The sequence below is a fragment of the Cervus elaphus genome, chromosome 3 (assembly GCF_910594005.1).
Source record: "Cervus elaphus chromosome 3, mCerEla1.1, whole genome shotgun sequence".
NCBI classification, from domain to species: domain Eukaryota; kingdom Metazoa; phylum Chordata; class Mammalia; order Artiodactyla; family Cervidae; genus Cervus; species Cervus elaphus.
Window position 1 is genome coordinate 38,911,200 of NC_057817.1, and position 13,020 is coordinate 38,924,219.

General features: G+C 35.8%; 1 protein-coding gene across 3 annotated transcripts in view; it reads right to left on the minus strand.

The window, feature by feature from the left end:
* The window catches only part of CNTN1 (contactin 1), a 392,609-nt gene that overhangs the window by 99,647 nt on the left and 279,942 nt on the right, over positions 1-13,020 (minus strand). For all 3 annotated transcript variants that reach the window (XM_043886892.1, XM_043886886.1, XM_043886903.1), the window contains one exon: positions 8,093-8,213. In XM_043886892.1, the coding sequence (XP_043742827.1) occupies positions 8,093-8,213 (121 nt within the window). The remainder of the gene's footprint in view (positions 1-8,092; positions 8,214-13,020) is intronic.

Genomic DNA, 13,020 nt, shown 5'->3' on the forward strand with positions numbered 1-13,020 from the left:
CAAATGAATCCTGAGAAACCTTTCCTTATAAATGACACTTTTTTTTTTTTAAACTCTAAAGTATTAAGTCCTCTAGAAACATATTTTGCTAAAAATAACAGGGCTGTTGATGTGCACCAAAACTTACTTGATGAAGCAAACTGAACTACACTTTTTTGGGACCTATTAAGTACAACCTTTATTACAAAAACAGCAACAAAATGGAAATTTGTATCAGGCATCTTAATTTGGTTTCTTATATAAGAAGCCTAAAAATATTTGAAGTCCAATAGCTGGTTCTTTTTTTGTTTAACTAAAAATAATTTTAGACTATAAAGGTCTTTTAGCTATTAAGCAATCTGTGGTTGTTTGAGTTCTAAATCCCCTTGGCTATATCATACATGCCTGTGTTTTAAAGTTTTATTCTGAAATTGCCTCTTTCACTAATACATGATTTTAAATTGATGTCAGTGTGTGCTCTAATAGAAAAAGAATTCACTAAAATTATCTACAAATTACTTTAAGTGTCATAATACCAAGAATGGTATTACAATCTCTTATAAAATTGTCTTCATTTTTATATTAGTTATATTTTTATCATATCATTTTATATTAGCTCTAGCTGGGGAATATTTCATCTTATTTTGTATCTATTTTTTTACTTACTGTCGATACATAGGTTGAGTGGTTCTTGATTAATTTTAGAGTTTTTGAAGCTGACTATCTTCCGTGGTGTGATTTAGTGCTTAAAGTGCAGTGGTGCTAAAATTATACGAGGGTGAAGGAAAACCACCTAGAGTTAACTCTTTTCTCACCACCTGAACTGCCTTCTTCCATTCCCATAACATTCCTGTCCTTACATCAGAGCTCCCTTCCTTGACTTCTAGCCAAATATTCGTAACTGTTTTCTCAATTATTTGTTGATAGACTTCTATTTGGTTTGCCCAGGATAAACTGGCGGAAAAGAGGATCTTATTATCTTTCTGAAACACATTTCTAATGTTCTTTATCCATTCTATAAACAAAACAATATGACTTTCAAACCATTTTCCATGTATTCTCTAGAACAATAATTTCTGAAAACCATTTAAATACCACTTCATCACAAGCATCATGTGGTTTTATTAAGAAAAGAGACTTGCCAACTCAGGCCAGGTTTAAACATTTGGCTACCCTGGAATGCTATAATTTGATGCCCTCCATAATGACATTCTTTAAAAATATATCCAATACTCACTTGAAGAGAATACAGTAATGCACAGGGGAAAAGAGTGAAGGAGGGTTCTGGGTAAAGAAGCAGGCAACACATCCTCCTCTATGCCTTTGGTAATTCAACCTCAGTCCCAAAGCTGCAGCCCCCCTTGTTCCTTCCCAGGCTTGTATCAACTTCCGCAGAAGGAAGTTTAGTAGCTGCCGCTTGTTTAAACATTACTTCTGGGTATGCCGTGATCTACACTTCCTAGTATTATTATGCTATTTTTGAAAAAAGAGCCAGCATATAGGTATTTTCTTTATATTGCCAGTGTGTTTTATGTTTATTGATTTTTTTTTGTTAAAAATTTTTGGAGATAATTATAGATTCACACGCAATTGTGAATATTAATGAAGGAAAGTCCTGAATATGCTTCATTCATTTACTCACCATAGCAGTTTGCTTAAATAAATATATTAACACAACCAGAAAATTGATATTGATATTATCCATCAACCTTGTAGTACAGATTTCACTAGTTTGTGTGTCTGTGTGCTTGTTTATTTCTAAGAAACTTCTAGTTTTATCACATGTGTGGACTTCAGTAACCATGACCACAGTTAAGATATAGAATAATCTCATTATAAGGATTCCCTGTACTACATTTTTATGGTTACAGATACTCCCCTTCTTCTAATCTCTTTAAGTCATAACAACTGATAATCTAGTCTCTATCTCTATAATTTTGTCATTTCAAAAATGCTAAATAAATGGAATCTTAGAGTATGCAAATTGGCTGCTTTCCATGCAGCATTCCGGAGAAGGCAATGGCAACCCACTCCAGTACTCTTGCCTGGAAAATCCCATGGATGGAGGAGCCTGGTAGGCTGCAGTCCATGGGGTCGCGAAGAGTTGGACATGACTGAGGTACCTTACTTTCACTTTTCACTTTCCTGCATTGGAGAAGGAACTGGCAACCCACTCCAGTGTTCTTGCCTGGAGAATCCCAGGGATGGCGGAGCCTGGTGGGCTGCCGTCTATGGGGTCGCACAGAGTTGGACACGACTGAAGCGACTTAGCAGCAGCAGCAGCATGCAGCATTCACTTGAGATATATCCAAATGGCACACATTAATAAATGATTCTTCTTATTGCTGAATAGTATTCCACAGTACTAGTATTCCACAGTTTGTTTAACCACTCATGTGTTTAAGAGCATTTGTTTCCAGTGTTGGACTATCATGAAGAAAACTGCCATGAATGCTGTCCCTAATCTTTTCTTAATTTGTCTCTAATTGTTATTTAACCCATCCAATGATTTATTTTAAATTTCCAATGACTGTTTATTGTTTGTAGTTCTTTTTTCCCCCCAAACTACTTCATTTCATAGTATCTTATTTCCAACTCATTTTTATCATTTCCTCTCTTATTTATCTAAAGATTTAGGCATGATTATTTTTATTCTTATTCTGATGATTAGAGTACCTGATGGACTCTAGACTTTATTGTTTTGTTTTTAATCCTCCCTGATTCATTTTTATGGCTTGTCACTTTTTATATAGTTCAATATTTGGTTTATCTAAATGTGTTGGAATCTTAAAGGCTGTGTTGAATGCTCACTATTTCAGAGACAGTATTGCTTTACATTTGCCAAGGCTGTGATGAAGAATGTTTATTGATTTATCTAAAATGCTTTGTGTTTCTAGTGAGTTTTTAGAATAGTGAGTGAACATTTTGCCAAAAAAAAAATAGTTTTCATTTCTTTCAATCAGGGCAGCTTGAATTCTATATATTGGGCTTCCAGGACAACATTGTTTAAATAAAGGTTGCTTTTACAAGAATAATGTCTACACTATAGAAATACTAAGAGAAATATTTCCAAACTGAAAGGAAGAACTAGTATAAAATGCAGTTTTGAACATCAAAAGTGAAAATTACATGGCCAGTACTACCTCATAACTTGAAATTGTGTAACTGGAGAAATAGGCAATGTGTGTCACTTTTATGGTCTCCTTTCCTTGAGCATCTGTGGACTTAACTAGTGGGTAAAGCAATTGAAGTTCTACAGGTTTTTACATGTAAACATTTATGACTACTACAAAATGACAATGGTTTATATTTGATTATTGGGCCATTTTCTATAAATTGTTTTCAGTTGACAACAACTGCTATTGTCTTCTTTATTTCTCAGTTCTACCACACATTAAATGGATAAGTGGGGAAGTGAGTTATCTCTGGGTAAAAAAGTCCTACAAAAGCAGATCTAATATTACATTTTCCTTCAGCTATGTGTTTTTCTATATTTAATTTCAGTTTTATATTTAGAAACATTCATGTTTAACTAATTCACTGCCTCCATTTTCAACTCAATTTAAAAATGATGATGAAAGGCACAAGCTTAAAATACATTTTTCACTCTTATACAAATTACTTTCATCAGGCTTTACATGCACAACCACCCATTCAAACTTGCAAATACACACACACACACATACACAGAATATAAGGGAGATACAAAATTTTCACTATGTATTCATTTACTGCAAGAGAACATAGGCTAAAAGATCCATGTTGTCCAAATTATCCCTGAATATTTCTACTTTTGTTTAAGCCTTCTGATAAGGCATAATAGTTTATGTACTAAGATGGATATACTGTCAAATTTTTTTTCTCAGTGATCATAAAAGGAAATGACTTTCCCCTCTAATCTGTTCACTATCCCTCTCACAGCACAGACATTCTCATAATTTTAGAAACTTCAGTTCAAATCAGTGATATCTGAGTGTGAATTAGCACTGTGTATGTTCATTAGTCACTTGGTTGTGTCCAACTCTGTGACTCCATGGACTGTAGCCCACCAGGCTCTTCTGTCCATGGAATTCCCCAGGCAAAATGCTGGAGTGGGTAGTCATTCCCTTCTCCAAGGGATCTCCCTGACCAAGGGGATCAAACCAGGATCTCCTGCATTGCTGGCAGATTCTTTACCATCTAAGCTGTTGGACATTAATTTACCTCAGATTTGGCAAGCTCTTATATAGTATCTAATATACAGCATGGTTAGTATATTTATAGAAAGATATATTCTTGAAAACTTGAGAGAAAATTGATTGAAAGCAATTTATAATCTAAATGTGCTATTAGACCTCACTACACAAAATTCATTAGTTTTTTATTAGCATGAGGTGAAAAATAATCCCTTATGTTTTCTTTTTTGAAAATCTTGGTCTAGATGGGATAAAAAGAATAATAGATTAAATTCCTTGGTCTTTTAGCTAAAAGTGGCTTTTTGGGTCTTTGCTGGCTGTGGAAATTTAATGAAAGTGATAAATTCTCTCCCCAGGACAATCTAGATATTCATGGAATTTTCCATTTAACTTCAGGAGATCCATAGGCCGCTTGAAGCCTATCCATGGATTCCAGGTTATGATTTCCTAGACTAAATAAAAAAACATAATGAGGTGGGTAAATTATATTACTAAAGTCATACTATGTCATTACTCATCATTATTATAAGAAATAAAGAAAACCTTAATTTTATATTCCATGTATAAATATATAAATCATATTTGAAGGTCTACTTTATATATATTTTCGACATAAGCTATGCAGAAATGCATCTGACTATTTGAATTTCAAATTTTTATTGATGTAAAATGAATTTCTTATTAGAAATAAAATTTGGAGAATAATTATAGCTTACATTATATATATTATAGCTTTCATCAGCGCTAAGCAATACTTTTTATCTGTTCTGTGCTGTGCTTAAGTCGCTCAGTTGTGTCTGACTCTTTGCAACGCATGGACTGTAACCCACCAGGCTATCGTTTTTTCTACATTCTGTTATAGTGCAGGAACTCAGTTTCCATTGTTTTAAGTGATTTTTCTTAGAACTAAAAGGCTTTAGAAGTAAAAAATATATTTTCACATAATAACTGCTATATATTTTTACACTGGTTTTTACTTTTATGAAAAATACACACTATGATGATTATTAATTACTTAGTAGGAGTGGTCAAGATTATTAATATTCTTCCACTATACCTGCAAAACTTATGCTTCCCTCTGCATACCAGGAGTTTACTGCAATGTTGATGGCTCATCTATAAAGAATCTGCCTGTCAATTCAGGAGACAGGGGTTCGATCTCTGGGTTAGAAAGATGCCCTGGAGAAGGAAATGGCAACCCGCTCTAGTATTTTTGCCTGGGAAATCCCATGGACAGAGGTGCCTGGTGAGCTACCGTCCATTGGGCTGCAAAGAGTATGGCATGACTTAGTGATTAAACAACAAAAACATCTAAGTTATATGAAGACACTGATGTACATACATTATAATATAACCCCTATTGTGATAGGACTTCCCAGGTGGTACTAGTGGTAAAGAACTCGCCTGCCAATTCCAAGAGACGTAAGAGACACAAGTTCAATCCCTGGGTCAGGAAGAATCCCCAGAGGAGAGCCTGGCAACCCACTCCAGTATTCTTGCCTGGAGAATCCCGTGGAAAAAGTGCAGTCTACAGTGCAGTGGCAGGCTGCAGTCCATAGGGTCACAAAAAGTTGGACACAAGGGAAGTGACTTAGCACACCTATTGCAATGCTAATGATAATCATTTAACATGCAAACAAAGTCAACTGAATGCAAACTTAGGCTATCCTTGGAAGAGGCTTAGCAGCAAGTGGTCTGACTACAAAAAACAGTGAATAATTCCTCTCCCAAATAACTCTCAGACATGTCCAAGAAAATAAAATACTTTTAATGGAAATACTGAACCTAAATGAACTTTATTTAGTTGAACATTTTGTAGCCTTGGAGTTTAATTAATTTTCAATAAGGGTTGTGTGTAATAAATACCTAGGTTTATTTGGATAAAGAAATTTCAGCTAGACTTCTAATACTCTACTGAAGAATATATTTAACTGGAATAAAAGGGTTTTCAATATTTTCTGACTGAGACTGGGGAACTCCATACTACCTTTGCTCTAGAGGAAAATGCAGGACATGTATGAGATTGAGTGAAATTATATTTTTGATCTGGATTTAGTATGGGTAATATTACAAACCATGTGTATCATCTCATTTACTAATAATTTATCTGATTATACAAAAACTGTTGAAAAGTACAATAAAAATGGTCAATAAATATTTTAGTACGTAAAGTGTGAAAAAATAAAAATTTTAACATGCCTTGAGACAGTGGGAAAAAGAGAACTATGAAGCTATGAAATAGAATTCTGCAGCTTACTAAATATTATTACTAACAAAAATGCATATGTGAATTTCACAACTTAAATTGCTATAAAACTCATTAGGGAAAATAGTAATTGTTATGGAGTTTAGAAAAGAGGGCTAATATTTGGGGCATCAAAAAAATGACTCATGAGTTTTGTACTTTTTTATTTTTTATTTTTTTATTAGTTGGAAGCTAAGCCAATCTTTGAAGGATGGATGGCTTCCCTTGTGACTCAGCTGGTAAAGAATCTGCCTGCAATGTGGGAGACCTGGGTTCAATCCCTGGATTGGGAAAATCCCCTGGAGAAGGGAAAGGCTACCCACTCCAGTATTCTGGCCTGGAGAATTTCACGGACTATACAGTCCATGGGGTCACAAAGAGTCAGACACGACTGAGCAACTTTCACCTCACCTTGAAGGATGGATAAGATTTGGGCAACAAGCAATGAAAACAGTATGTGGAAGGAATGTTGTGAACCAAGGAATAGAGGTAAAAATTTTAGGATATTTCTGTGGACTAGTTGGTCAGCAAGAATGGAGAGAGATTCACAAGCTAAACAGGCGAAGTCATCACACAGTATGGAACTTCTCAGGTGCCTAGCTAAAAGGAATGGTCCTCAATTCTTTTAGTGAATGAGTGAAGAGCAGATGAATAATTTTAAATAAAGTGAGGCATGTTTCGAGCTGGCCTCACAGCTATACAGCAGAAATCAGTAGCAAAGTGGTGGGATTTTCAATAAGCATGTATCCAAGCACATTCTCAATCATTTATAAGAACAAAAGCTCAGGTCTGAAAATCAGCAACAAATAGAAACATGATACCTGTACAAAGCATTTTTTATTCTAAGATGATAGTGGCAAATGTGTTAACAATTGAGGTTATATATTATACAGAGTGAAGTAAGTCAGAAGAAAAACACCAATACAGTATACTAATGCATATATATGGAATTTAGAAAGATGGTAACAATGACCCTATATGGGAGACAGCGAAAGAGACACAGATGTGAAGAATAGTCTTATGGACTCTGTGGGAGACGGCACGGGTGGGATGATTTGAGAGAAAAGCATTGAAACATGTATATTATCATATGTGAAACAGGTCGCCAGCCCAGGTTCAATGCATGAGACAGGGTGCTCAGGGCTGGTGCACTGGGATGACCCTGAGAGATGAGATGGGGAGGGAGGTGGGAAGAGGGTTCAGGATGGGGAACACATGTACACCCATGGCTGATTCATGCCAATGTATGGCAAAACCACTACAATATTGTAAAGTAATTAGCCTCCAATTAAAATAAACTAATTAATTAAAAAAAAACAATTGCGGTTATAATAAACATCACCAGTATATTGTTTTCCATAAAAGATTAAAAAAGGAAACACGCTGCTCAAACACGAAAAGCATTAGCAGAAACTGAGAACTTCTGGTAAGTACTGGGTTTAAAAGCATAAACATTTAGTAGGAGGTATGTGGTATAAGTTTCTAGACGATATGTAGTTAGTAAAACAAACAAAATCAGTTTTGTTTACTACTTGTCTGGCAGAAATCAGTCTTAGGCATGGGTGAAGAGCTGTTCTCAAAGATCGAGATTCTAAATATATAAGAATTCGTACCAGAGTTACCAGAAAATTATACATATTTATGCAAGTCAAATAGCTTTGGTTTTAGGATTCTAAAATGTCGAAACTCTTACCTCGCACAACAAGGTCAGCAGAGGCTGAAGAATTGTCTACAATTGTCTGAGCGGTGCATGTGTACCTCCCAGCGTGTTTCAGCTGGGCGTTGCGGATGAGCAGCTCCCCATTGGAATCCAGCTGTCGGCAAAACCAGCAGTCATTCAAATCAGTAACTTTTTCACCAATTAAGTGGTATTTAGGATGTGAGAGGTACATTTTCCCCTAACGAAATGAAACCATTAAAAGGCATCTGTTTTGGATGTGCTAACTGACAGTGTGTTCTTATGTTACTTAAACTCTGGGCTTCGGTATCTGAAGCAAAAAATAGAGTGAATTACTTAAGGTCCATTTTAGCTCTAATATATATATTATAATATAATATAAGATTATATTATTCTTATAATCAGAGGTTCTTTTGAAAAAACCCACAGGATGAAACTTGATATTGATGTTGAATATCAATGAGACACATACATGCTCTTTGGCTATGAAGAATCATTAATTTCAAGATGTGTCACAGTTCATTTTACAATGATAATGAAAGTGTGTAGAAAACGTTAAAATGGACAATTCTACTAACATGTTCCGTTTGGGCCAAAATAAAAGCTCCATGTGTGGAAGGACTTTTGTCTTGTTCACTGCTCTACGCCCAGTGCTTAGAATAGTATTTAACATATATTTTTTGAAAGAGGCTTAAAGGAATTTTGCTTGTGAATGATAAGGTGCCATTTCAATGCAATTTCTAAAAATAGCTAATATTTATCAAAAGTCTCCTCTGTACAGCTTTTCTCATTCCATTCTCTTCTATGGACAGTACTATGAGATGAGTCCTAGTTTGCACATTTTATTAAAGATAAAAGTGAGACAGAGCATCTAAGTAATTTAACTACAGTTACTTTGTTTGGTAGTAGAAGTATAACATAGTCCATGCTCATTATCTCCAAGAGATAAATATGGAAAATTCAGTTTTTAAACAGACATTTGGTTTTCCAATGAATCAAAAATATTGATTTACTATTGCAATCATAGATAGCCAGATAGATAAAAGGATGAAAAACTAATGGTTAAGTCAACTTTTCATGAAGGCATTGTTTCTTTTATATGACATACTTGCTAATTTTAAATTTTGATTATTTAATGACTGTATGTAAAATGAATACTCTGCTTCACCATTTGTTCTGCCAGTGGGCCCTTTATATATTAAATTTCCTGCTGGTCTTAGAAAGTATTTGGGTTGCAATCCTTGCTTGATTAATAAGATTAATTAAGAATTTAGTTATAATCTGAACAGATTGATTCAGTTGATTGTAACAGAATACTACTATCTCCATAAAATATCTGGTCAGTGGCCACACACTTTATTCCTTGCGGTTGGCCAGTTTCAGTAAAAACATAGCTAGAGATAAAACAACTTCATGTTAGTTGTAGATCTTCCTGCTCCTTGAGGTCTAAATTGGGTAAAAATCCAGATTTCAAGATTTCTTTGCATTCCTAAGGTAGGGGGTTTCTTTCCCTCTGTTCTCTTGTCCATTTATTTTTTGCCATACTTAGGAGCCTTGGACCAGCCCTTTCTCTATTTTGCCTTGAAACCTACTAACACAAAGTTTCCCCTAGTAAAGTAGGTTTACAGGAGAGTTGAAGTTCAAGGAACTGGTTGTATCCCACAAAGTAGAGCAATTATCATCCAATACATATTTCTATTCTTAAAAGTCCTATCGGTCATACTTTTATTAAGGATTTCTCGGTGACCTTTACTTCTCCCAGTCCCCTGCCATCTTGTTGGTACTTGTTCCCCGTCCTATATCTTACTTCTCACAGCTCTTTCTTATTTCCTCTAGAAACGATGAACTATTCTTCTTTCCTTATGTTAAGCTGCTTAATTCTTATATGACTGCGTGCATCCTGACCATACCTAATCATCAAAACCCGACTTACTATTTTTAGCTTTTGCCATTTATTTACCTCTTACTCCTCAATCCATTTCAAGCTGGTCCCTGCTTCTTAAACTCATTTTGCATGATTTCTGATAGCATTTGACCTTCCTTCTCCCCAAACTCAACTTTTCTTGTCATCTGTGATAGCACATTTTCTAGAAATTTTGAGAAAATTCTCAACCCTTTCTCTTCTTCAGTTTCAATTCCATCATATGAATTATTGAATTCATCCCGTTCTCTTCATCACCATTCCTCTGCCTTTGTCCAAGCTATCAATATCTGTCATTGAACTACTATATCCTGTTTGGTCATGACCTCCACCCTAGTCCCATTTATTCTCTTCTCCACTTGGCTCCCACAGTGACCTTTTAAAAATGCAAATATGATCAAATCATCCTTTTCTATAAAAACAAACAAAAATCTTTAAAAATATTCCCCTTCTTGGAATAAAAGCTGTAAGTGGTATGATGGTCAACCTGGATCCATTCTCTAAATTCTGTCCAATATTCCAGCTCACCAAGCGCCACCATTTCACTTACACTCTGCTTTCCAGAACATTCCCTTTTTAGGGCTTAATGTATCTTGTTATCTCTTATCTCTTGTTCTCCAATTGTTTCCTCTCCTGGATTTGGTCCCCTTATATCCTACCCTCTCCCCACCTTCACCAAAATAACACTTACCCTCCCCCACCAGAATCAGTTCAAATCATTTCCCTAAGGGAGTCTTTCTACTTTCTGTTGTTATGTTTTGCCATAGCACAATTTACTTAATGTGAAATTATATATCTCATTTCAGTAAAATATTTGTATAATTATATGATTAAAGTTGGTTTCCCTGAAGGAAAAACCTTCCTATTTTATTCAGCCTTGTATCCCTGTGTTACTCATGTAGAGCTGTATGTGCTGTATCTCTAGGACCAGCACAGCAGTGCCAGGAACAGAAGACCAAAAGTACATCATCTGAATGAACAAGTTGGCATGCTTATTAAGACTTCTGACATCGGATCTTGAGATAATATGTACTTACTTTTTAGCTACAAGCAGAGTTAGGGTAGCAAATTCATACAGTCCATCACAATTGCAGCATTTTGTAAGCACATGATGAGACTTACTTTGGTGTCAGGATGAAGTACACATTCTTGCTACTTCCGTTCCTACTTCCTGGGCCCCAGTAACTTACACTTTACTGTGTGTTCTCTTTTCTGCAGACCTTTGTTTACATATTGTTTCCTGCCTGGATTCTCTTATTTCCCACTTCTATCACTTGGATAGCTTCAAGTTGTTAGCTGCTCCTTTCTCCTCTGGAATTCAAAGTCCCAGTTAGGGAGTTGTTCCTTGTATATTTTCATTGTAACTATTCCTTTCTACTCTAATTGTTTAGCTTTTAATTTCTTCTCAGTTCAGTTCAGTCGCTCAGTCGTGTCCGACTCTTTGCGACCCCATGAATCACAGCCCACCAGGCCTCCCTGTCCATCACCAATACCCAGAGTTTACTCAGACTTATGTCCATCGAGTTGGTGATGCCATCCAGCCATCTCATCCTCCGTCATCCCCTTCTCCTCCTGCCCACAATCCCTCCCAGCATCAGGGTCTTTTCCAATGAGTCAACTCTTCGTATGAGGTGGCCAAAGTATTGGAGTTTCAGCTTCAGCATCAGTCCTTCCAATGAACACCCAGGACTGATCTCATTTAGGATGAACTGGTTGGATCTCCTTGCAGTCCAAGGGACTCTCAAGAGTCTTCTCCAACACCAAAATTCAAAAGCATCAGTTTTTCAGCGCTCAGCTTTCTTCACAGTCCAACTCTCACATCCATACATGACCACTGGAAAAACCATAGCCTTGACTAGACGAACCTTTGTTGGCAAAGTAATGTCTCTGCTTTTTAATATGCTGTCTAGGTTGGTCATAACTTTCCTTCCAAGGAGTAAGCATCTTTTAATTTCCTGGCTGCAATCACCATCTGCAGTGATTTTGGAGCCCCCAAAAATAAAGTCTGACAGAGCTTCCACTGTTTCCCCATCTACTTCCCATGAAGTGATGGGACAAATTTCTTCTACTAAACTGTAATTCTTTGAGAAACAACTTAGGACTTCTTTATTCTTATATAGAAATTACATATTGTGATATCTGACATATAAGAGGAATTCAGCAAATAAATATTGCATAAATGAATTAAAAGTTATTATCTACAATGTTTTTAATAAATTCTTTTAGTAATTTCATGTGATTTTTCAGGTAAGATAATGATCATATTATAAGATAAAATAGCTGAACCAAGAACAACTGTTGCTGTCCATATACATGAGATCAACTGTCAATTAATAATATATTTCAAATTATTTGTAAACTAATTTCATGAATAAATATAAACATTTTAGGAATAACATGTAAATTTATAGAGGAAAGAATGCAGTTGACATATAAGAAAATGGACACCTCTAAGTTTTACAACCACCCATATCTGTGTTAGAGGCTACCCTGGTGGCACAGTGGTAAAGAATTTGCCTATATTGCAGGAGACACAGGTTTAGTTCCTGAGTTGGGAAGATCCCCTGGGGAAGGAAATGGCAACCCATTCCATTATTCTTGCCTGGAAAATCTGGTGGACAGGGGAGCCTGGCAGGCTGTAGTCCACGGGGTCTAAAGAGTCAGACATGACTTAACAACTAGACAACAATGACAATTATCTGTTGTAAAGAATTAAGCCTTTACCAAAAAAGGAAAAAAAAAAAATTAAGCCTTTACAGATTCAAAATTTGTAATGCAAATCACAAATTTACAAACAGAGGTTTGCCTTTCCCTCAGCTTCTGGAAGGTAATCTCTAGTATCTTTCTTTGCCTGATTATCTTGGGTCATACTAAATAGTTCTAATCATGTGATTTAGGGTGGCTGTAAGCTGCAACTGTGTAGTTTTAGAGTAGGGGCTGGCCATGCCCAAAAGATGAACATTGTGACCTCTAGTAGTGGCTTTCCTGCTGCTGCTGCTGCTGCTAAATCACTTCAGTCGTG